The sequence below is a fragment of the Anomalospiza imberbis genome, chromosome 20, assembly GCF_031753505.1.
Source record: "Anomalospiza imberbis isolate Cuckoo-Finch-1a 21T00152 chromosome 20, ASM3175350v1, whole genome shotgun sequence".
Lineage (NCBI taxonomy): Eukaryota > Metazoa > Chordata > Aves > Passeriformes > Viduidae > Anomalospiza > Anomalospiza imberbis.
The window spans coordinates 4,918,572-4,942,950 of NC_089700.1; the positions used below are offsets into that span (position 1 = coordinate 4,918,572).

General features: G+C 42.2%; 1 protein-coding gene across 14 annotated transcripts in view; it reads left to right on the plus strand.

The window, feature by feature from the left end:
- CUX1 (cut like homeobox 1) overlaps positions 1-24,379 on the plus strand; it is a 307,420-nt gene that overhangs the window by 223,239 nt on the left and 59,802 nt on the right. For 5 of the 14 annotated variants that reach the window (XM_068210246.1, XM_068210249.1, XM_068210250.1 and 2 more), the window contains 9 exons: positions 4,319-4,377; positions 9,799-9,847; positions 10,863-10,959; positions 12,037-12,708; positions 13,651-13,716; positions 15,074-15,175; positions 17,359-18,185; positions 19,579-19,744; positions 20,402-20,458. In XM_068210246.1, coding sequence (XP_068066347.1) covers positions 4,319-4,377; positions 9,799-9,847; positions 10,863-10,959; positions 12,037-12,708; positions 13,651-13,716; positions 15,074-15,175; positions 17,359-18,185; positions 19,579-19,744; positions 20,402-20,458 — 2,095 coding nt within the window. The remainder of the gene's footprint in view (positions 1-4,318; positions 4,378-9,798; positions 9,848-10,862; positions 10,960-12,036; positions 12,709-13,650; positions 13,717-15,073; positions 15,176-17,358; positions 18,186-19,578; positions 19,745-20,401; positions 20,459-24,379) is intronic. The other 9 variants (XM_068210254.1, XM_068210255.1, XM_068210258.1 and 6 more) reach the window with 7 other exon arrangements.

The following is a 24,379-nucleotide window of genomic DNA, read 5'->3' on the forward strand; positions in this document are numbered from 1 at the left end:
CTGCCCACCTGTCACCATGTGGGCACCACTTTTATTGAGGGAGAAAGGAGCTGCCCTGGTTTTGAGGAACACATTCTGCTGGCTCCACCCATGTTCAGGGGATTTTTTTATTTTACTTTTTCATAAAGCCTGATAGAAAGTATCTTGAGCCCTTGCATTTGACAGATTTTCTTGGAATAAAGCATGTTCCTGGTGAGGTCAGTATTAGTTTAGCCATTAACTTCAAAGGGAGTAGGATCATAGAAATGACAGAGCAAGTCTTTGATTTTCATTTCAGTAATCTCCTTCCATTTTCTCATAGCCTTGCCTGGCTAATGCTCTGTATTTAGCTTTCTGTTGATAGTGGCTGATGTAGTGCCTCTATTGATAAAGTTTAGTCATTTCAACCCTCTTTAACCTTATTTGTTGCAACTATAAAAATATTTCCAAATACTTACTTTCACCCCAAAGTGCTGGGACAGCCTGTGCCAGGCACAGGTTGTACAAAGCACCAAATCTCAGTGGTGATGTGCTGATCTCCTGTTTGATTATGAAGGAATTGCATCTGAAATAACAGAGATTTCAATGGTTGCCTCCACAGAAAACAACTCACAGTTTCACAAATTAAAGCAATGTTCTCAACCTGTATCTTGGGGGAATTGTTTAATACTCTATGACTTAATGAAACAATACAGAAATACTTTCAAAATTATTGCTTCTTTATCTTCATCTGATCTAATAATCAAAACATGTCCTCTAGTAACAAGACTTTTCTCACTCTAATTGTATTAACCCTTTGTGGCTGGGTGCTAGGATGTCCCTGCTACCCAGTTAAAATTCAGTAGTGTGAGTTGATCACTCTAAACTGAACTACAGTGTTAATCTAATGGTTATTGAAATGTTTTAAGCCCCTCAATACAGCTCCTGCTATTTACCTGTGCCAGTTCAGTTAATAATACAGTAGTGTTTGTATTTTCTGAATAACATGAGGAGGGACCCAATCTCTGCATGCTCTGACATGGGTTTATTCACACCACAGATGCAAGATGATTCTTTAGCATGGGATATTTGCAAATTTAATGTGCAGAAAAGCCACCAGCCCTTTCCTTCTGCCCTCTGGCTCCTGCATTTTTGTGTGTTGGAGGTCGTTGGAATATATTTTGTTTGAATTAACCAGGTTGATATTTAGTGCAAGATATTAGTTCCTCCAGATTGTCTCACAGCTTGAACCTTTGTTATCCCATGTTCTGTGCATTTTACAGGGTTCTTGGAGACAATTACCATACTAATACATTTTAAAACAGTCATTGACTGGGAAGATGCCAAGTGCCTAAATGTTCTGTTTCTACACAGGCACTGCATCCTCAGTTGTTAGTTTATGTTGTTTAGTAAAGTAGATGTTTAGGTGCAGATTTTCCATGGCAACAATCTCTATATTAGGTACTTGGGAATGATGGATGTGTGTGGTTTTTATACAATCCAAAGTAAAATATTGCTGGTTGTCATACTGCTGTAGCAAGTACCTGAGAGTCCAAAACAGCTGCATTTTGTCAATATCTCTTTTTTTTCTTTATTTTTCTACCTGTGTTTTGTACCTAAATTTTCTAGAAATACTCTACCAGGGTATAGCACTTCCCTGCAAAGAATTACATTTAATACAGATTTCATTTAAATGGGAGTCATTCGTTTTTCTGTGGTTTATCTGTTTCTACAAAAGGCTATTTTTTAGCATACCCTTGCATAAGTAACTAACATATTAATCCAGGGTATTGCTTGTTTTAAATTTCTTCTGGTCCTTTATATACTGAGAACTGGTGTAAATTACCAGTTATTCCTGCTTTAAAAGCTCCTCTGCTCCAGACCCAAAATGTTACCAGTCACAGAGTTAAGGAAAAGGTGAATTACAGTGGATTTGAAGAGCACAAACAGAGACAGAAGGAAAAGTGACAAGACCAAGGAGAGCAGAAGGATGTCTTGGGGTTTGGCAGGTGCTCCCATTGCCTGTGACCTCTTGGAGAACTCTCAGCTGTGATGCTGAGTCTCCTCCCAGTACCAAGGGCTCTCTGGCTCTCTCATCTTTAATCTTCATTTAAAGATCCCTCTCCAGCCTGACCTGATGCACTAAAAATTCTACCTGGGTGCCTTGTTGAAGTCACTCTGTTGCTCAGTGTTGAGCTGCAGCTTGAAAAGCTGCTTGAACTCATGGCCTGTTGTAGCTGAACCTCCTCAAAATGTGAGACCTCATGCCCTGGGACTATGTAGTGCATTCCCATAATGAGATTTCAACACACTGTAAATTGTCAAAACCTCCAACATCTTTAATTTTTGTAGGATTTTCCTGGTCACATCAACCAAGTTTTTCCTGAAGCACTGTGTCTGCTATCTAAAGCAAAGTCAGTGCTTCATATTGTTCCAGACAATAACTGGAATTTGGTAAGGCAGGACACGCCAGAAAAAATTACTAAAACTTGTCCTGTATTTATTCCAGGTGGAAAAAAAAAAAAGTTGTAGCTAAAACAGACACTTCATTTTTATTTTTAACACAACTGGAATGACTGCACAGCCACTGATGACAAAAGACACGAGACCTTTTTAAGAGGCCACTTGTTCCATCAGTGTCCCAGAGAGTGCAAATTCCACACTGAGCTGCAGTTCCTGGGGTCCATTAAGAGCTGCTCGTTGAGCAGGGCCTGGCTGTTCCTGCAGGGAGGTTCCTCTCTCAGCAGTGCTGAGGATGCTGGGCTGTGGTGGCAAACAGCAGGAACAGGGCCTTGAGAGGGCTGTGGATTGGTAACGGGGTGTCACTTTGTCACTGCTCCTTAACAGCCATGCTAATGGCAGGGCAGACATGTCAGCAGTGTGAGAGCTGCAAAGGGCGGGTAGGAAATCCTTTAAAAATGGCAGAATAGCAGGAGCCCCACAAAGGCCCACCATGCTGCTGTTGGTGTCTGAAGAAGACTCATTTAAATTACTGAGATGACTCAGTCCATGGATTTGCTGTCCTGTGGGTGCTGTGCTGCATCATTTTGGGGTTTGTGCAGCTCTGTGATACCCACACACTGACTTACTAGGGAAGACAGCAACAGGAACAGGTTCCCAATTCTGTTTCCCCAGCCCTGCCTCCATGCCCCCATAGCTGGGCTGCTGCACAGCTGTGTGGGGCTGCATTTTAAACAGCTTTGCTAAAATTATCCAAGTTCCCAGCAGCCCTCCCCTGCCCCCCTCCTGCATCCAAAGAGCAGCCCCAGAGTGGGTGCAGGATCTTGAATTCCCTCCTCCCCTGAAGGCAGCCTCTCCTGGACATAAAGTCCTATTTTTCTATTTCATGTCATATATTCCTTTCCTTTTCAAAGTAGATTCTCTGCCTTTGAGGTGATACATCCTTGTGTTACTTCTGTTTCCCCGACCTTTGGGATTCTGTGCCAATTTTAACACCAAAAATGAACTGAAGCAGAGTTAGCCTGACTTTATCCATGGAAGTTGCAAGCCAGTAAGTTCTGTTCTTTGCTTAGATCGGGTGTGCCTGCACTAAGCAAAGAAATTATTGAAATGAATGTGGCTTCTGCAAGCAACGTAACGGCATCAATTATGTATCACTATGTTTTAGGCCTCCTGAAGCATTTACCCCGTAGTGATGAGCACTTTGTTGGGAGCTGGGTAAGGTCCAAGTGTGTGGCATTGCGTTCTGGATCGTGGCAGCGGGTTTGGTTCAGCCTTTGGGGCATCCTCACAGCCAGGAGAAGCCACTGAGGCCGCCCTGGGTGGGGCAGAGCAGAAGGAGCTGCTGGGGTGGCCTCAATGCTCCCTCTCTGGTTACTGCCATCGGGAATGCTTGTAAAACCTCTGGTACAGCTGTTTTGTTTGGGCACGAGGTGCTGTAGGAGCCTTCCAAGCCCAAGGCATTCCAGTCAACAGCAGCTTCTTCAGTCTGTTCTTTTTATCATGTAGATGAGGTTATCAAGAACTGTCCTATTAAGAATACAGTATGTGCCAAAGCTTCCTGCTTGTTTACTCAATCTCCCTGAAAATTTCAGCTGCCCCATTTTTGTTTTAATACCTTTGTGCCCGAACACATGACAGTGACATTGCAAACAGCCAAATTGGGACCCACTGAATTCTGTCATGCTTGGCACTCTGTAAACAAAGGATGAGCGAGGTATAATTGTGTTTACGTTTAATTGGTTAGAGTTTGTTTTCTAATATATGTAAATTAGGTATGAGTCATTAACCCTCACTTGTGCGCTGCTGTATATATGGAATAATTTGAAGATGATTTTCAAAGCCTGCAGAGAAAAAAAAAACAATGTAAATAATTAAATCCATGTTCTCTCTTTTAAAGCAACTGGAAGAAAAACTGAAAGGACAGGCTGATTATGAAGAGGTTAAGAAAGAATTAAAGTAAGTGTTAAATGCTTACATAATTTTTTTCACAAACTCTGGTTGAACGGTGCTTGTTAAATGAAGCCACAAATCTGTGTTCTTGGAACAATAAAGAATTCAGTCAAAACCACAAAGACGAAGAAATTGGGAATATTGGCAGAAATTGCATCCAGAACCAGTGGAACTGCTGTATCTGTGAGTGCTCCTTTTTGTTGCAGCAGAGGATCACAATAGCAAATAAAACACATGTCCACGAAGAAGAGCCACTAAAACTATTGTCCACAAAGGGAAAAAAGTTCCAAAATCTGTGGTGTTTTAGGTGGACCACACTTTTTAAAGTCTCCAGCCAACAGCTGAGGGTAATGTGGACCAAAAATGACACACAGAGCCTTTGGCCGTGGTACCTTTTCTCTGCTCCTGCCAGCCAGGGTTCAGCACTTACCAGTTTAATGCTGGGCTTGTTTCACTGTATATTTTTGCTAATATATTGTGGTTTTAAACTAAAGCCACAAACAGCCTCTTCCTATTTCAAGGGATTTTCTTAAGAGACTTAAAAGAGCCTCATTTTAAACTATAACAAGATAAGCTGTCAGGTTCAGAAGAGAACTTTTCTGACTGGAAATATGTTTAGTGTCAAGGTTTAAATAACTGCAAGAAACTCCCATCTCTTCTTTCATCATTCTGGCATTTCTGTGTGTGTTTTAAAAAGGCTGAAATAACCCATTCCCTGGTTTAATGAGGTATTTCAGATGAGGCTGGTAGTCATGTGCTTTTGTTTACACATCCCTGGAGAATATGGAAAGCAGATTTGGATTTGCAAGCCCCATAAGTGCCCAGCCCCTGGTGCTGATTTATTCTAGCCATGCTGGCTGACGTTCTGGTTCACCACCAGCTGCAGCACACCCTGATGTAGGGGTATAATTTTCACTGAAATTAAATGAATTGACCATTTATTTGGTCATTTTACCTGATTATTACCTGGGCTCAAAATAGCATCATCATTTAGTGATTAGGGGTAAATACATCCACATCCTCTCCTGAGTTAAGGGAACAGCTTCAGGTTTTAGCTTGTTTATGTCCTCATATGTAAAGCATGAATGGGAATAAGGCCACAACCTTCTAGCTTCTTGCATTAGATATTAAATGTAAATGTGCTGAAACAACAAATGAGTTTTGAATCCTACATGCTTTAATGCAAAGGTTTAATACAACAGGACCAGGACTTTAAAGCCAGTCTTAAGGTGCCAAGAGCCCAATATAATCATTGAATATACTCATTTAAGCTTACTTTGCATTTGTACTTTAAATACAAATCCTGTATTCCTGGTGATAATACCAATATTTTAATTTTTTTTTTTTTTTGCAACACTGCCTTACATGAGAGCAGGGGTGGAAAGGCAGATCAGAGAAGCTGTGACACAGAGGCTTCATGTGGTGCTTCTGCTCAGGATGAGCCTGCAGTGAAATAAATGGGAGACTCTGCTGGAAGTGGCCCTGGTTGGGTGCCAGTAAATTAACCCTGTTTTCCCAGCTGTTCCAGCTTTTATATCCCTAATTTGTGGATTGATAGCTGGCTTGTGAGGGCCCTGGGGTCCATCACCATCCTGTGGGATGGTCTGAGGGTTGAGACCCTCCGGGAGAGCAGCGAGGATGTTTGCAATGCTGCCTCCTCCAAGCAGCTGCTTCACACCATTCCCATGCTCCAGCTCATCCAGAAGGTGTGCTGAAGGCTCAGTGTGCATCCCCTGGCACTGGCAGTCTGATCTGAAGCGAGACTTGCTGTAAATGAGGCTGGGAGAAGTCTTTTGCTGTAAATCTGGAGCCCTCACACTGAATCCTGCTGCCTCTGCCTTGAGGCCTGAAACACTGACAGAAATGAACTGCTCACAACATTTGCACCTAGAGAAACGAGATCTTGTCAGTACAGCAGGAATAGAATGATTTTTTTAGGTGTTTTGGCGCTGATGTATTTTCCTTAATCCTTCCTGGGATGTTAAAGGCATGCTAGGCTGAGGGCCTCAATATCAGCCAACTTCTGCCTCTGGGGAACTTAGGTGGGCCCATGTCAAGATCTGGGATGGGAGGATTCTTCACTTTCTGCCTTGGCTTTTGTGCCCAACGGCTTCTAAACCTATTTTTGAGATCTGAGAGCTCTCTGTGTGCCTTCAGTTCCCTCTCAAGTAGCACGACAGCGCTGACCCTGCTGCCTTTGCAGTCGGGATCAGACGAACAGAAAGTCGAGCTGTCCCAATGCACACTTTGCTTTACAGTCAGATATTTCAAGTCTTCTTAGATGTGCAGATTCAAGTCACAAGATCATTCCTTTAAAAAGCAGGTAACTGATCTTGAGCCACAGATTGAGTCAAGATCTCATGGGCAAAGATATTCCTGCAATCCAAAGAAGAAATGTTGTGCTTCCTCATATTCCTGAGGAGAATGTGTCTTTTGTGACACATTTGGAGAGTCATTTTTGACATGTTTAACTTTTACATTCTTTTAAAAATGAACCTGCTGGAGTGAATATTCCTCTTAGGGCAATTAGAGGTGCCATCAGCTTGATTTTTAGTATATTTTGTGTTTCAACTGTATAGGAAATTACCTGTGAAATTGTCAGAAAGTTAATTCAGTTAGCAAAGAATCCCCTTCAGGTAGGCAGAGGTCAGTAGGTTTCCAGCCAAGGTTTGAATACACATTGCCTGCACCAATCTCACTGGAAACACAGCTGCTGCAAGGCTCAGGATCCTTCCTCAAGGTCCCAGCTGGCAGCAGGTGCTCAGAATCAAAAATCATCAGCCTGTGCAAGGAGAGGGATTACAAGATCAGGGCTTTAGAGGCAGATTTTTGGTGTGGAGAACCAAATATAACCATAACCAGGTTTATGCTTCCAACCATTGTCAGCCTGGTTCTGGGGCCAGCACTGTGTGGTCAGGGCACCACTCACATCTGCTCCTGCTGGGAGAGAGCAGCTTTTTCTGGTTTAGCCTCATCCAGGAGGAAGGAAGGTGTTTGGAGTGCTGCTGGATTGCTGCACATGGCAAACCCACATGTGGTAAGTGGGGTCACAACTGGTCTGAACTGAAATGGGATTTCCCATGGGACATAATTTACTGTTCAAACTGGGTTTGAAATTCAGATGAGTCTCCTCATTTGGGCATCATGAGGATGTGCAGTAGGACTGGTTATCCCTGCAGAGGCCATTTCCTGCAGAATTCATGGAAACAGAGACCTGGCTGGGGTTTTCCCTGGATGAGTCTCTGTGCATTTATCTCCCCCAGCACCTTGTAGTCCTGGGATGCTGTAGTAAAAAAAAGGCAACCCCGACTCAGGGAAGAAATGATGTCTGGCTCCAGATCAGGAGGCTGAAGGATCTGCTTTATTAAAACTATACTATATTACATTATTATACTATTTAAAGAGAGACTATCCTGTTCTACATGCTTACTTCTTATTTACCTGTCTAACTAACTCAAACTCGTGACTCTGCTGAGAGCCCGAGCCACAGCTGGATCCCATTGGTCACTGAACCCAAACAACCTTCACCAGAATCCAACCCAGCAATCACTGCAGGTGAACAATCTCCACACCACATTCCACATGGGGAAAACAAAGGAGCAGAGATAAAGATTGTTCTCTCTTCTTCTCTCTGTGCTTCTCCTGAGAGACAGAATTGTGTCTCTCTGTCCAGAGAATGTGAATGCCACAGGATGCAGAGCTGTGCCTAGAAACACTGGCTTTTGGGGATTTGCCACCCGAGTCACACACCTGTGATGTCCAAGTGATGTCAGGGTCTCTGAGAACTCGAGCCATTAGTCCACATCCTGTCCTCTTGACTGGCACAAGTCCACTGATAGCACAAGAGCTGGTTTTGCAGCTGGCTGAGCTGTTGTGCCCACACAGAGTCTTCACAACATCACTTTATGTGCTGTGTATGGGGTGATGGCTCCACCCTACAGCCAGGCAAGAGGTGACACTGAGTGATGCCATGGAATGAAAGTGATTGCCAGAAATTTGTGGTTTCATTAATTCCTATATTTTAGGGATGCCTGTCAGAATTAACCCTGTGTGCAGTGAGTATGCACAGATGCAAGATACATGATGTCTCTTTCTCAGAATGACTTTTTTCCCCTTGGGGTTGCTATGTCTTTGAGTGATCTTGAATGGCCCAGAGACCTGATTTCCAGAATGTCACTTAATGCACATCTAAGTCTGGATTAATCCAGGGACAGGTTCAGGCAGTTAATGGGTGCCTGGCTATAACCCCTCATGGCATCCAGAACTAGTTCCTGTCTCTTAATACTGGACTTCTGCCTTTTTTTCTCTCAGTTTACACATTTCATGGAATCACTGAATGTTTTGGGCTGGAAGGGACCTTAAAAGTCATCCAGTCCCACCTCCTGCCATGGGCAGGGACACCGTCACTCCCCCAGGCTACTCCAAGCTCCGTCCAGCCTGGCCTTGGACACTTCCAAGGATCCAGGGGCAGTTCCAAAACCTTTAATACATGATCCACAGCTTTTAATACAGTTAAATACATGATTAACCAGATACTCCTGCTCACAGAGTTCTTGGTTTACATGACAAATGCTGTATAAATACCATCTATATGTGTTTAGCTGTTTTTCTTCACCAAATGAATGTTGTCTTTGTACAGTAAGAAGCTGAAATCATTTATTGCTTCAGTCTGAGGAAGTTCATGTCCTGCCTGCAGCAGGCTGGTTTTAGAAAAAATATCCAACAAAGTACAGTAATAAGTCTGGATTCCTGTAAGATTCTGGTTTGCCAGATGACACAGCTCTGAGAGCCTCTGAAGGGAGACGTCCTCTGACCGCTCACTATTTGTATAAAATATTGACAACGAGACTATCGGGTTCTTCTCCTAATGTACTTATAAATATTTGGATCTTTCATATTTCTTAAGAAATATTGGGCCATTTTGTCTTCCCTTTGCCATAGAATGAGGGGGTTATTAAAATGAAAAACTGCCTTTTAGCCTGTAGTGCCTTGGTTGGGAGGATTATTTGTGCATATTTTCCTTGCTGGTGAGCTGGTGTATATTCTGTAAAGTGCTGTACTGTGGTGGTGATTCCCCTGCTTTGCTGCTTTGCTACAACTTCCTCATTCCCTTCCAGCTTCACAGATAAATTTATATTGTTTCTGACAGCTTAAAATGTTATATCCTTATTAACCTTTAAATTTACACTTTAAACTGGCCTGGTGGGATTGCATATGGAATGATTTAGATGATGCTCGAGAAAATTTTCTTATCCAATAACTGGTTGGAGGAGTTACTCTGTATTCATTAGGAGATTGTGTTACTGCAAGGAAAGTTGTCATCACTTGTGTTGCTAAAGAACAGGACATGATAATGTTAATGCTCATTAGTGGAGTTGTTATGAAAAGGAGAAATAGAAAATAATTTCTTTTTTCTGCCTTCCACAGTATATTGAAATCCATGGAGTTTGCACCATCTGAAAGCTCTGGTGCACAGGTATTGAACTTACTTTTGTTTTCTTACTTATTCAACAGCTCAGTTGGTTAACAAAAATTTTGTCTTGCAATTCTTTGTTGTTGACATTGACAGGTTCCTGTTGATGTTGAGGCTTCTCGATCCATTCTTGTTTTTCTTGATGTTTTCTTATGTAAAAAGCTGAACTGGACCTTTTTTTTTTTTTTTGGCCTGTTAATTTCATTTAAGTGGTCAAGGACAAAGTGACATTTCAGCTGTGCTGGAGTGGGTAAACCAGAATGTTGTGAAGTTGAGTAATTTAAAGATACTGGAGTTGGTGTACAGGCAGCACACTGTGCAAGGACTCCAGCATTTTTAAGTATTTGTTAGCCTTGAAAATTTCTTTTCACAAAAGAAAACAAACCTTGGAGTACTGAGAAAGCTCTGCTGTTCCAGCAAATTAATCTTACTTCAGTTTAAAGGTTATGAATTAAATTCCTGTTTCTGAAATCTAGACTGAATGTCGATATCCTAGGATTAATTTTCATTGGGTTTTTTAATGGTCAAAGGTTAGATATTTAGGGGAGAGTAAATAGCAGGTTTCTCTGACTGATGTTATTTTGAACAAACTGTTTCTGCTGAAATGCAGCATGTCAAGGAAATGCTTGGCTTGGGTCAGTTGCCCTAGAAGGAATAATATAATCTTAACTCCTGTTTTAATCAGATTAAAAGAAGTCTACAGCTTTTAAACTGAAAGCGTGCCAGGACCATTTAAAAATAAGTAGGATTAAGAAAACATTCCATTGCACATCTCAAAATAATGCAGAATTGATGAATGATTTACAGTGAAAATTAAACAGTGAATCTCTTCCATGGCTCCCACCAGAGCCTGGAGCGATTCCTGCCGATCTGTGCCCAGCAAATTACCTCGCTGCCGTCAGAGACCAGTCAAGCATTTGGTTTTTTTGAAATTTTTTTCCCTCTGAAATCCTTTTTAGTGCCTGAGTGAGATTCTCAATGCTTTGAGAAACAAACCTCCCCCTTTGGTTTCCTTTAGGATGCATCCAAGCCGCTGGAGGTGCTGCTGCTGGAGAAGAACCGCTCGCTGCAGTCGGAGAACGCCACGCTGCGCATCACCAACAGCGACCTGAGCGGTAGGTCCACCCGAATTTTGGCTCTTCTGGGTGCCTCTGCTGTCCTGTGATGGGAGGGAGGGCTGAGTGAGAGCTGAGTGTCTGAGCTAATGCATGGCAGGAGGATTAAGAAGCAACAGGAACACTGTGTGACGTTGGATTTCTGTAGTTTTATAGGCTGGATAATGAAGTAAAAGTTAGAGTCTATAAAGGTTAAGCAAGAGGCATTACAGGCTGTACCAGTGTTTGAGGCTGTCTTCTGTTTTGGGAACAAATCCATCTCTTTCCCCCACACACAGTGTTACACAAAACGTTTGCATGTAGATCACAGTCTCCCTGTCTGATACACGTGGATATACCTCCAGCAGGTCAGCTTGGGAAAGCAAAATCCTTTCTTTCCAGCGAAGTGTGTTTGCTCCTTGGCTTTCCTAGTGTGGGCTTTTACATCTTGTGTGCACATTTTTTAAATGGCAAGTCATGGAATTTCCAGATTCTTGAATGATGGTTTTTGCAGCTGGAAGAAAGTTAAAAGTTGCCACTGGCCCTGGGATTACTGAATTCTGAAGTGTTTTATGACTTTTAACTGAGTGATCTTGGTGCATCCACCTAATGGTTATTCCTTTATTCAAATTGGTTTGTTCCAAAATGTAAATGTTTGCTGCATTTGGGTTCAGTCAGGTCCAATGAGTCATATCTTGAATGAGAGACAACAGAGAGACTTGCTGTCTGTAACTGCATTTATTTAACTGTATCACTGCACTTCATGTAACTGTTCTAGTGTTAATGTCTGTAAGGGGGATTCTCCAGGCTGCAACATACAAGAAAGGTGCAAACATGAAATGCATGTTGTTTGTTTCGGGGGCCTTGTTTGGCTTAAAAATTTTCAATCATGGAAAAAAAATTAAAAATAAAAATTAAAAAAAAAAAACAACAAATGAAAACAAACCAAAAACAAACAAAACCAAAACTCCCACCGCCACTCCATTGGCCCGTGTCAATCTGCACTTTTTCCCTTTGCGGGGCAAACTTTGCATTTTTTTATCTTGGTTTTTCCCTCTTTGACCCCCCATAATGCATTATGTTTGACCTTCCTTGTAGGGTCAGCCAGGAGAAAAGGGAAAGACCAGCCTGAGAGTCAGCGTCCTGCAACCTTGCCGGCCTCCCCTCCTTCCCAGTTGCTCCGCAACGCGGGGGAGCAGGCTTCCAATACTAATGGTACACACCAGTTCTCACCAACGGGTTTAAGTCAAGACTTTTTCAGCTCATCCCTGGCGAGCCCCAGCTTACCCCTGGCCTCCACAGGAAAATTTGCACTAAACTCTCTCCTCCAGCGACAGCTAATGCAGTCCTTCTACTCCAAGGCAATGCAGGAAGCAGGAAGCACAAGCATGATTTTTCCAACAGGTCCATACAGCACAAACTCCATATCTTCCCAAAGTCCATTACAACAAAGCCCGGATGTAAATGGCATGGCCCCATCTCCCAGCCAGTCAGAAAGTGCTGGGAGCATCTCCGAAGGCGAGGAGATAGACACGGCCGAAATTGCACGTCAGGTGAAAGAGCAGTTGATCAAGCACAATATTGGACAGCGGATATTTGGACATTATGTGTTGGGACTGTCACAAGGGTCTGTGAGCGAGATCCTGGCCCGGCCAAAGCCATGGAATAAACTGACTGTGAGAGGCAAGGAGCCATTTCATAAGATGAAGCAGTTCTTGTCGGACGAGCAGAACATCCTGGCTCTTCGCAGCATCCAGGGCAGACAAAGAGGTAAGAGCTCCCCAGCCCCCTGCTCCTCTTAGTTCCAAACATTCCAAACCAGGAGCTTCTCCATGCGGGGCTGTTCGTGCACTGCTGCTGCTGCTCTCACCCAGGTCAGGTGCCAGGTGCAGCAAGTTCAGCTCTCCAGCCCTGCTTTGCAGCACTCAGGCAGGTTCGTATCTGTGCTTATGCTTTTTTTAGCCACTGGTTGGTGCCTGTCAGCAGGAGCGAGCAGCAGGGACACTCACAGCCCTCACTTCCCAAACACAGAGCAAAAAGGGTCAGCAGCTACTCGGGCTATCAGCCCTCAGAAATACTTGGGGATTTTTATTTGAGGTTGTTTACTGGGACCAGGCTTTTGTTGTGTCTTGTGTGATTATGTTTTTTCCCCAAAGTGTTCTGACAAAATAGGGTAGGTGATGCATGAGATGAGTAACTAAAACACAATCCCAGTTTAAAGCAGCTTTGCATATTTAAGGCAGCGATTTTAAGAAGTAACATGCATTTCATTGTGATTCATCTTAAGGATGAGATTTACATTTAGAGAAACTGAAAAGTAAGTTGTTTACAGTCAAGAAATATTGGAAAGGACAGGCAGGGTTTTCCTAGATTTTGTTTAATTGGAAGCACACACTGTTAGATTTATAATCTGTTCTTCCTTTTGATGATTGTACTTGAGGGGATTATCTGCCCATCTTTAACCTCTTCATTTTTGGTATCTCTAGACATTTATTTATATCTGTCTAATCTCCTTTCCGAACATAGCTGTAATCTTTATTAACAAATCAGCCAGCCTTGCTTCTTCCCAAGTAGCCAGTTCCTCCTGCTCAGGGGCCCAAGGGGCCAGGAGAGCTCAGGGCCAGGCTGCCAGCTCCTCATGTCACACAGCCCGTGATGTCAGAGCAACCATCCCCTGATTGTTTTGTTCTTACCAAACTTGTTTTTCAACAGAGAATCCAGGCCAGAACCTGAACAGACTATTTCAGGAAGTACCGAAACGAAGAAATGGGTCTGAAGGTACGTCACAGGCAGGTGTTTTTCTTTGCAGTCAATCCCTAGGAAGTGGAGTGTGCTTTAGCTGTGTGTTTCCTTAAAACTGTGCAGTTTGATTCTGGCCTGGAATCTGATAGAAAAACAGACAGTAAGTATAAAACAAACCATGGGTTAGATGAACACTTCGCTTTTTCTAATTCTGCTGCTGCTGTACTAACATAACCCTGTTTGGATAGTTCTTCCACTCCCATCCCCCCTGCATACACAGATAAAGAGAGAGAAGTGATGGAAGTGGCTTTATAAAGTCATCAGATCTATTGAAATGCTCTCTTTGCTATTTTTATGGTTTTGGAGGGAGAAAGTTGCACAGTTATAACATCAATTGCATACTGCTTCTGCTCTAGGTTTACTTCATTCTTCTCATGGGGCTTATGCTGACAAATTCCATTTTAATACACTGCTAAAGTAGTGTGATGCTTAGTTCAGTATTATATATGAAAAAGACAACAAGATAAGTGAACATCAGATCCATAAATTATCACTGAACAGGAAGTCTGCACATTTTTGTTATAGATTAGTTGCAGAATTTTTCTTTAGTGAGACCAGAAAGAAGAAAAAACAAAGGCAGGTACATCAAAAGTCTGTAGTTATTTTGACTCCAGTCACAAATTACCTCAATTGCTTACAAACAATAATCTCCTAGTGGAAAATGCAGTTAAGTGCAGTAGCACTCACATTTTTTCCTACTTTTCTTCCCCTTAGAGGTTAAAAAACAAAACAAAAAAAAAGGAAGCAAAACCAAACAACCAAGTAATAGCTCTTAGCTGGAGAGTACTTCAAATGGTATCTGTGTTTAAATGACTCTTTCTCTTAATGTGTTAACCTCTAAAAAGTTAAAAATTACTTTTATCTAGTTACTTTTTAATTCTGTTTTGGGCTGAATGTATACTCATCCTACTTTGCCTAGCAGCTTATGCCATTTTTAAGTTGAATCCTTGGCTTATTTTTTGGCTTTCTTCCTTTCCCCTCCAGTTCTTTTCCTTTCTGTTTCCTCTTCCCCTCCAAAAAAAAAAAAAAATAAAAAAAAATAAAAGGAAAAAGAATAGATCTATATATGTTATCTTAGAAAAGGAATATATGACCACCTGGTTTTTCCTCTGATGTTCTCACCATTCTGGGGCAGCTAGAGACAGGCACAAGGAGGATATTTTGCTTTTATTATGTTAAGTACTTTTTTAGTGTGCTGTAAACGTTGGTAAAGGTCCTGTGCAAGCTGTCCTCAGGTTGTGCTGGCCAGGTATCACATACAATGTGTCTTTGTGTTACAAAAACAGCCAAATAAGAGTTTTCCTGGTGTCATTAGTTGTGTTTTCCTCCCCAGGTAACATAACCACACGAATCCGAACCGCAGAGTCTGGCTCTGATGAAGCCATCAAATCCATTCTCGAACAAGCCAAAAGGGAGCTGCAAGTACAGAAAACAGGTACGGGCTCACTTTGTCTCTGCCTGCTTTTGCTGCAGAATTTAATTAAAACAATTGCCATGAGCTTTCTGGTCAGTTAATTATATTCTTAAAACCTTCAGTGTAGGTTTGAAGAGTTTTTTTGGAGATTTTTATTGTTATTTAGTGGAGTTGTTTCTGTCTCTGAGACATCCCAAGTTAAGGTTGCATGTGGCATGGTGGGGTCTCTGCTCTGCCCTGCTCCCTGTGGGATTTCTGAACACCTTTATCCCTGTGATAAAGAGAGCTCTGAGCTCCTGGCTGCCCTCCAGACCTGCAGGAGTCACTGAGGGGAACCTACAGAATCCTTTCTTCTCCCAGTTGGCTCCTTGGAAAGGGAACAGCTCCTGCTTTCTCTTCTCTTCTGTCTCACTCAGGGCCCAGGGACACAACTGCATGGGAGAGGGGCTGGATGGATTTGTTGGGGTGAAGGTCACACTCCAGGCAGCAATTACCAGTCCCAGCACCTCGGTACATCCTGTACTCATATAGGCACACTCAGTCCTGACTCTTAGATGACTTTATTTTTGGTTACAGAATGTGTTTCAGTGAATGAACTGGCAAATCCAAAATACATTACCTTTCCCAAAAAATCCCTCTTAGCTTGAGATAAGTCTAATTTCTCATTGTATGCTGTTACGTAATTAACATTTCTGTCTAGTCCGTGGCCCTCTCAGCTTTAAGAGTTCCCAGTACTGCTATTGGGCTGAAGTAGAAATTACTGTGCAATACTTCTGTTTCATTTTTTAAAGTAAATACTGATTTACAGTTTTGGATAGTTGTCTTTCAAATGAAAACTAAGTTAATTTATGGCAGAGTATAAAACACTAGTTAATATATGATCTAAATAACATGACTTTATACAAGAAATTATTACATGGAGAAAAATATGGGGTTTGTGCAGGAAACTGCAAGAATGTTATTCAGTAGCATGTTTCATCTGAGAGTCTCAGACTTCCTTTCAAATATTAATTTGGCCTCAAAACTCCCTGTGAAACTAGCAGATAAAACAGCAGAGTATCACTGCCTGTTCTTCCTATTCCTTAGCTTTTCATGTATTTTACAGTGTGTGACAGGAAGGAATGTAGGGAGGCAAATTCAGAAATGCATTCAGATGAGCCTTAGTATTATTGGAGTGACACACTTCATGTTGGAAATCTTATTTCACTTTGAGGCCACTCCTTGCAGTGTGGGGTTCCCTGCTCCCACCTGGTGCTTCACTTGCCTGTTCTCTGCAGAGCAGCTTTCAGAGGAACTGGTTTCCAAGCACTGGGGACCTCAGTGGAGACTGAAATAGAAGCAGATGCCATTGCAAAACCTCCTGGCTCTGCAGAGATAATTCCCCACCCACGTTCCAGTCTCTGCTCATCCCCAGCTGCTGCAGCACAGCCACCCAAATCCTGGTTCCCCACTGGAATGCTTCATTTGCGGGTTATCTCTGCTGAAAGCACCTGTGACTCCATCCTAGAGCTTCAGAAAAGGGAGAGGGTGATGGCCAGGTGTCAGCCTGGCTCTGGTAGAGCTGTTTATTTCAGTGGTTGGGACAATGGTACAAGAAAACAGGAAGCAGGAGCATATTTAGTTTGTCAAGTGAAACAATGATGATCATCTCTTCCTAAAGTTCTGCCTTTGTTGTAATTTGTGTGTTGTGTTTTTGAAGTTAAAAGGTCTCGCCTTATTTATACTGGAATAGTCTGTCCAGGTGAATGCAGTGTTCAGTTCTGAGTGCGTGTTAAATTCATTTGTGGAGAAAAGAGTGAAGTGAAAGGTTAAATAACTTTGTAAATGCAGCTATAAAATGTTATTGACCACATGGGGGTGGGGGAGGAAGAAGTGAAGGGTTGATTTTCAAAGGCATTTATTTGAAAATTTTTACAATGGTGGAAGGGCAAGTGATCCCAGACTTGTGCAGCTGAGTCTGTGCGTGCAAACATCCAGCACTTTGGCAACTCTCAAAATTTTCCAGTGAAGAACTTTGGAAATCTTACATTATTTTGAAAAGTGCAAATCTTTGCTCAGTGAAAACTCCTCCCTCCCATGCAGAAATGTATTTCAGCCCCCTTATTTTTTTTTTTTTTCCGTGTCAGGGAAGTGTATACAGTAGCACGCGTTGAATATAAAGCATTTTCCTCTGTTGCATTTAGTCTTTTGGTTGTTTTTCATAGCTGAGCCGGCTCAGCCGCCTTCTGCCTCTAGCAGTGGCAATTCTGATGATGCAATTCGATCCATTCTGCAACAAGCCCGACGGGAAATGGAGGCACAGCAGGCTGCCCTTGAACCTGCCTTAAAAACACCACCTCTATCTCAAGCTGACATTTCTATCCTGTCCCCCAAACTAGTGTCTACACCTGCAATGTCTTCGGTTTCCAGCTATTCTCCTTTGGCCATATCCCTGAAGAAACATTCATCTGTCACTGATTCCAGTATCTCTGCATTGCAGAACCTCTCTGGGCTCAAAAAGGAGCCTCAGGAGGCACCTGTTTTAGAGCTTCATGGAATAAGTGATTCTGCCCAGGGTATGTTGAGGCATGTTAAAAATGAGTTGGGACGTGGTGGTGTTTGGAAGGACCATTGGTGGAATACTGTGCAGCATGAGAGAAGAAATGCAGCTCTTCCCGAAGATATAAAAGTTGAGGAAGCCAGTGGTGGAAAAGAAAAGGTCAGCAATCAGACTAGGCCAGATCGTAGCCAGCTCCAAGGACCGTCTTCTTCCGAGTATTGGAAAGAGTGGCCAAACGCGGAATCTCCGTACTCGCAGAGTTCTGAATTGAGCATGACTGGGGCGAGTCGCAGTGAGACACCACAGAATAGCCCCCTCCCTTCATCCCCTATCGTGTCCTTGTCCAAGCCATCCAAACCTTCGGTTCCTCCACTGACACCCGAGCAGTATGAGATTTATATGTACCAGGAGGTGGATACGATAGAGCTAACGCGGCAGGTCAAGGAAAAGCTAGCAAAGAATGGCATCTGCCAAAGGATCTTTGGGGAAAAGGTAAAGAAGTGGTTCTCTCTTGTTTCACCAGTGTTGTGATTGTGCCCTCTGCTCCTTATACAGGTGCAGAGCCAGAGGGGTCCTGTGGAAAAGTGTTTTTGCTCCGTGTGTGAAGTATTTCAAAACTCACTAAGTATTAGTTTCCCTGTGCGGTAGGAATTGCAAGGGTTTTTATACAGGGATTGGCTTCAGCCACTTGGAATTAGGAATGGGGCCCCGAGTTTAGAAAACTTGAAAGCTGAAGCAAACGTTGCTGAGACTCAGTATTTCATGCTTAATGTAATGAATTCATGGAATAGTTGAGTAATACCATTGTCATGACTGGAGAGTCTTAACTTTGTTATAAGCGAAGATTGTGGACACAAGAGCATTTTTCCTTTTTCATTATTATTTGGAAATGTGCACAAGGGCGTTAAAACAAACACATGGAAAATCCCCTAACTCTCCTTAGTCTGAAGTCAAGAATTCCAAGTCATTTCTAATACCTGCTGCTCTGTACCTCAATGTGCTCTGAGATGTTTTAGAGCAATGTTTGATCACAGATAAGGTTCCCTGAAGTTCTCACGTTGTGAGCCCTAAGCACTGACCACGTGGGATTTTGAGGGTCCCTAACCACCAGAAAACCCCTCCCAGGCTGTAAAAAGTGTTGGACATTTGTTGTTTCTTCTTCCTATAAAGAACTAAATCAATATAAAAGTGTAATAGGAGCTGGCATCGCACTATTACCTTCTCACTAAGATGTAAAATGAAAAGTCTGACCTCTTGGGGTCATTAAAGATCCCATGGCAGCTTTCATTAAGTATGATTTTTAACTCTTGTACCTGTGCTGAATACCAGGCAAGTAATTGCATTCTGCCTGTCTGAAATTCTCCCCACCCCCTCCCCGCATTCAGCTGTATTCTTAAATATTTACTTATGTGGAGCAGCCGCTGCTACAGGTGAAAACACACATCGTTATAATTCATCCCCCAAAAATCAACCAAATATAGGCCTAGTCTCAAAAGTCCCAATTATTTTTGTTTGAGAACAAAATACACGCCAGTCATTGCCTGTTTCATCTGCCTGTGTGTGCCTGGACTCGGTGTTTTTCCTGTTAAAACTGATGAAACTGTTTGACACAAAATATGAAAAGTATGCAAATCCAGGCTGCTGCCACCCAGATCCTGCAGGAAAAACCCACCTTCCTTCAGAAGGCAACACGGCAGGAAGAAAAGCATTTCCATCCGAGTATCCACAGAAAACAGTTTTTATAATTGTCCAATTTTTACAGTTTTTATAATTGTCCTTATACAAAGAATTTGAGCGATACAATGAAGGAAACCAAAATGATTTAAATTCCCCCCGTTTCCACTGCCAGTGTGTTAACGTGCCATTCTTGGTTGCTTCACTTCAGGTATTGGGGCTGTCCCAAGGAAGTGTCAGTGACATGCTCTCCAGGCCAAAGCCATGGAGCAAATTGACCCAAAAAGGCCGAGAACCATTTATTCGTATGCAGCTCTGGTTGAATGGTGAGCTGGGACAGTGTGTCCTGCCCGCACAAGGGCAGCAACAAGGACAAGGTAATTAAACTTCCACTATGTTGTTTGAGTTGAGGAGGAGGAGATTTTTTTTTTCTTTTTCTATTTTCTGTATTTTTTATTTTTTTTTTAAATTTGCAGTAAGCCAGCCTTGCACTTGTGCTGGTCCAGGCGTTATGGAAGTGGCACCATCCACCCTGGCAGCCCGGCCAGTCCCTAAGGGGACGTGCTGGGAATGTTTATGAACATTTATGTGTAATTGATAAGCAGCAGTTATCAAGTTCCTCATTAGGGTGATATTATCTAGGCATGAATATGACACACAATCCCAAAAATTTTGGCCAAAGAGCTGGAAAATGTTGTGCGCTGTTTCCTAGGGTTGCACAGGGGATTTGGATTGTTCCAGGGAGAATATCGATTGCTGTCTCAGGAGGTGAGCTGGAAAACTGAGCTTTAAAGGGGGAATGCTGGGTTGCAATGACACGTTTACTGTGGCTGTCTCTTCCCCAATACCTATTGACACAGAAAAGCCAGGCTGGAGCCTGGCCTGGGTCGTACCTTTCTGTGCCATGAGTTAACTGAGCAGCGAGCCCTTGCTGAGATCAGCACTTTGCTATTTGTTGAGCCTGCTTACTGTTTAGTTTGTGGTTTGGCATCTCCTTTTATTGTTCCCTGATTTTCCTCTCCTCTCTTGTCTAGTCCTTCACTCTGTGACATCATTACAGGATTCCCTACAGCAGGGATGTGCAAGCTCAGGTAATCAGCTGGTTTCAATGATTTGCTCTGAAATTATTCTCTGTGCTTTTGTTGCGTTTGCTTTGATGCTGAGAGGTTTCTCACATTTTGTTGTATCATACAGGAGTCCCTTCAGTTTTTTTTATTAATGCAGTTAATTCCTTCTTCTCTCCTTGTTGCTATGGCAGATGTAGGGAGCTGACATATTTAGCTGCATATATTAGGTAAAGAGACTCTGTCTGATCTTAGAGATCATTGGCTCTGTAAGGGGTTTTTTTTGCCATAGTTCAGCTTATCAATGTGACATGTGACAATGGCTGTAAAACAAGCCCTTGGTTTGTAATGTGATCCACATACTCCAGCTGCCTCACTTGCTGGTAGGTTTTTTTCCACTCTCCTTTGCACAAAATCTGCTTTGTTAATCCAAAGGTGGGGGACAGACCGCGTTACGTCTGTTTCAAGCTTCGTTAAATATTCCCAGCTGACCTTTTTTTTCTCCTTTCCATTTTCAAAAAATAAAAATAAATAAAAAAGCAGATGCAGCAAAGCTGAGTGTCAGGGCAGTGAGTGGCTGAAGGCTTTAGAGATGGTCACAGGATAGGAGGGAGGCTGGGACAGGAGAGAACAGCTGTGTTCCTGCTGTTAGATACCAAACTCTACCCACACAGCCTCTTACCAAAGAAATGCTTCTCTGACGTAAAACACTCCTGTAAAATACCCGTGCCCTGCTCTGTGCTTACAGCCAGTGCCCTGTGCTGGAGAACTGCTGCATTTCAGGGCACAGACAGGGATGGGTTGTGCTCTTCTTCCACCTTTCTGCTGTTCTGAAATACTCTTTTTTTTTTTCTGCAGCTTGCTGGCTTTACTCTAAATATCCCAACCAAAGTGGTTTTTCCTCTCTACTGAGGAAAGTATTTTGCATTCTAAAAGATTTTACTAGAAGAGAATTCGTGATGATATTCAGTCCACGTTTTTCTTAAGGAGAACAGTTGAAAATAAATACATAAAAGAAAAAAAAACTGCCCCCAGTAAAAACAAGCCATGAAAACAAAACCAAAATGGGAGAAAATTATTTGCAATCATAAGGCTATTGTTACTTATAGCCAAGCATTTAGGGAACATGGAAATTTCCTGTGATGGTTCATTAAAAACATGCCATTGAGTACTTTTTTTGTGGCATCAATGCCGTGCAAGAGTTGTCACAGTTACAAACGTCTGAGACGGCGTGGAAAATATGAGTAATTAATTGTAGCCATTTTAGGGGGAATTCGGAATCAGAGGAGCTGGGAAATGCTGCATTGTTATTGCTAATCTTCATATTTATGACTAGCTCTAATTATAAAAGATGCAAAGACAAGCCCATAGTATTAAAATCCAGCCACCCTCTGGATTCCTGGGGGGATTGCTGGGAGCTGAAAGTGATTTCCTTCAGGAAGTTCAGTTTTGCTGCTGGGATATTTTGTTCCCTCCCACACTCCCAGTGTCATTTGTCAGTTCTGCCCTTGAGCTAATATTTTGTGAGGTGACACGTTCCTATCAGCTAATAAAATCATGTTATTGATGATTGTCCTCCTTCATTCCTTAAAGCCAGCTTACAAATGAGAAAATGGGCTCATGCCCTTTTCTACCTCCTCTCGGAGGATTAAAAATAGAATTGTTGTACAAAATGTTCTTTTCTTGATGCCTTTCTCTGTGTGAAGGCATAAGGAAGTTTGTGGCACCAGGCAGAACAAAAGAGCAAAAACCAAGTTATTTGAATGAGAAGGGTAGTTTGGTAATTTCCTTTTATTAGCAGCTGTTCTGTAATTAAAAATGCAGCAAACAGTTTGGAAAAGGTAATAATAATTATGCATTTGTGAAAGATCCATCACTCCAGGGCAGGGAGAAAAAAAAGAGAGAGAGAGACAGCTCCAATTTTCTGGTCTTCTGAGACATTTCCCAGGAAAATCAAGGCAGAGAAGGTTGCATACTTGTAATTTTAAAACAGAAATTAATCAGAACAATTTTGAAACAAGGAAAGGTCTGGAGCCTTTTCCATGTAATATAATTGGCTTGGAACTTGTTGAATGCATGAAGGGAAAGAAGTGAAATTAAACTAATACACTCAGTGGCTCCTGAGTGCTTTGCCAAGAAGGTCTTCAGTGTACAGAGTGTCAACATGCATAGTACCGACTCAAACTTTTATTAGCTGGGAGTATTTTCATTACTGTTTGGCTCTATTCTACCAAACTAGCAAGGTTTTCTGGATTTCTGACCCACTTAGTAACACTTGTAGATCATAAGGTTTTGATTAACACCTCATTCATGAAAATCTCACCTTTTGTCCAGTAATTTTCCATTTTCACGTGTGGACAGATGGGCCCATCCGTGTTTCATATAATGAACGGATCAACATATATATATTTTATATATTTATATATCTGTTGAGATAGCAATGGGAAGCCAGGCTGGGTTTTCTTATTTGGAAGCTGCATTCATGGATTTTATAAAAAAGAGCCTATACCAAAATGACAGCCAGCTATATACCTGTATTTTCTCCCTGTGAGCTTTCCTCAAGGCTTGGTGATTTTGCGCAAGTTTCAGGGAACATGTTTTACACAAAAACGGTGTCTGTACCCTAGGTGGTCAAAAATAGTATTGCTGTGCATTTTCTGTGTATTTCTTTCCACCTAAATGCTCTAATGCCCTTGGGTAAATCTGCCTTTTTAATGATTTATGTGTCAAAAGCATGGACCAAATCACATGGAAAAAAAAGTAGAATTAGTGTCACCCAACTGCATCAGCATTTTTTCATGATGAATTTGGCCCTTATTTAGTTGCATTACTGCTGATGGGAGCCGGGGTGGGTTTGAACAGTTGCCATGTGCCAGGAGAAGGCTCGGATATTTTTCTAAATACTTGTACTGCACACAGCTTTTATTAGTTGGTTTTATTTTGGGGGTTTGTGCTGAGTATCTGTAGGAGATTGAGACAGAGTTTCCTTTTTGGTGCTGTTGGTTCCGTCCGTGGCTGCTCGCAGGAAAGCTGAATTTTTACATCCACTTTTTTCTTTATCCTCTGTGAAGGACATATACTCTCTATATACTACATTAAAGGCTTGCAAATACTCAGTGGGAAGAGGACGTGCCTTTTTGGTGTGTGTTTCTGTAAGGGTCGTCTTATGACCTAATGTGGAAATCTTCATTTGCCGATACAGCTGCGGGTGATCTCAGGGGATTTTGAATTTCCCTTTTGTTTGTCTTCCTTTCTGGGTATCATCCATCATTCCTAACCTCATGCTGCTTAGCAATAGTAACACTCATGGGAGTTGAAGAAAGGATTATAGCAGCATAAAATGGGGAGCTAATTAGAGCTTGTTTCAAAATCAGAATCTAGCTTGAGATAATTGCGTATTATCTGGTGATTTAAAAACCCGAGATCTACTGTATTTAGATCAACTAAAATATGCATAAAAGCTTTCTTTTCAAAATAAAGTGATTGTAACAATGGGGAGATTACTTCCTATCATCCCTTGGGAACACAAATCAGGAAAACCTCAGGACAATTTTGTCTCGTTATGATTAACAGAGAGGTCAGGGTGTGATGGCAAAGCCAGGTATCCACTGTATTTTCATTTCTGTAATACAGATTCCTGTAACATTTGCCAGTACAGGAGCTGCTGAGTGGGCAGGTAGTTAACTGTGCGCTGGGTGGATATTCCCATTTTCCTGATACCGGGAGAATTCTGTCACGTTGGCTGCTCTGGGAGAAGCAAAGTAGGGAGAGAGCATGTTTCAGGCTGGCAGCCCAAATTCGGGAATATCACCCTGATACACATCTGGGAAGAGCTCAGTAGCCTTGTGGTGGCAAAGGAGAAGCCCTTACCCCTATCTCCCAGTGTTTTATCATCTTTTCTTGCATTGTTCTGGTTGGTTTGAGTGGGCAGAGCTGTGCAATGGTGCT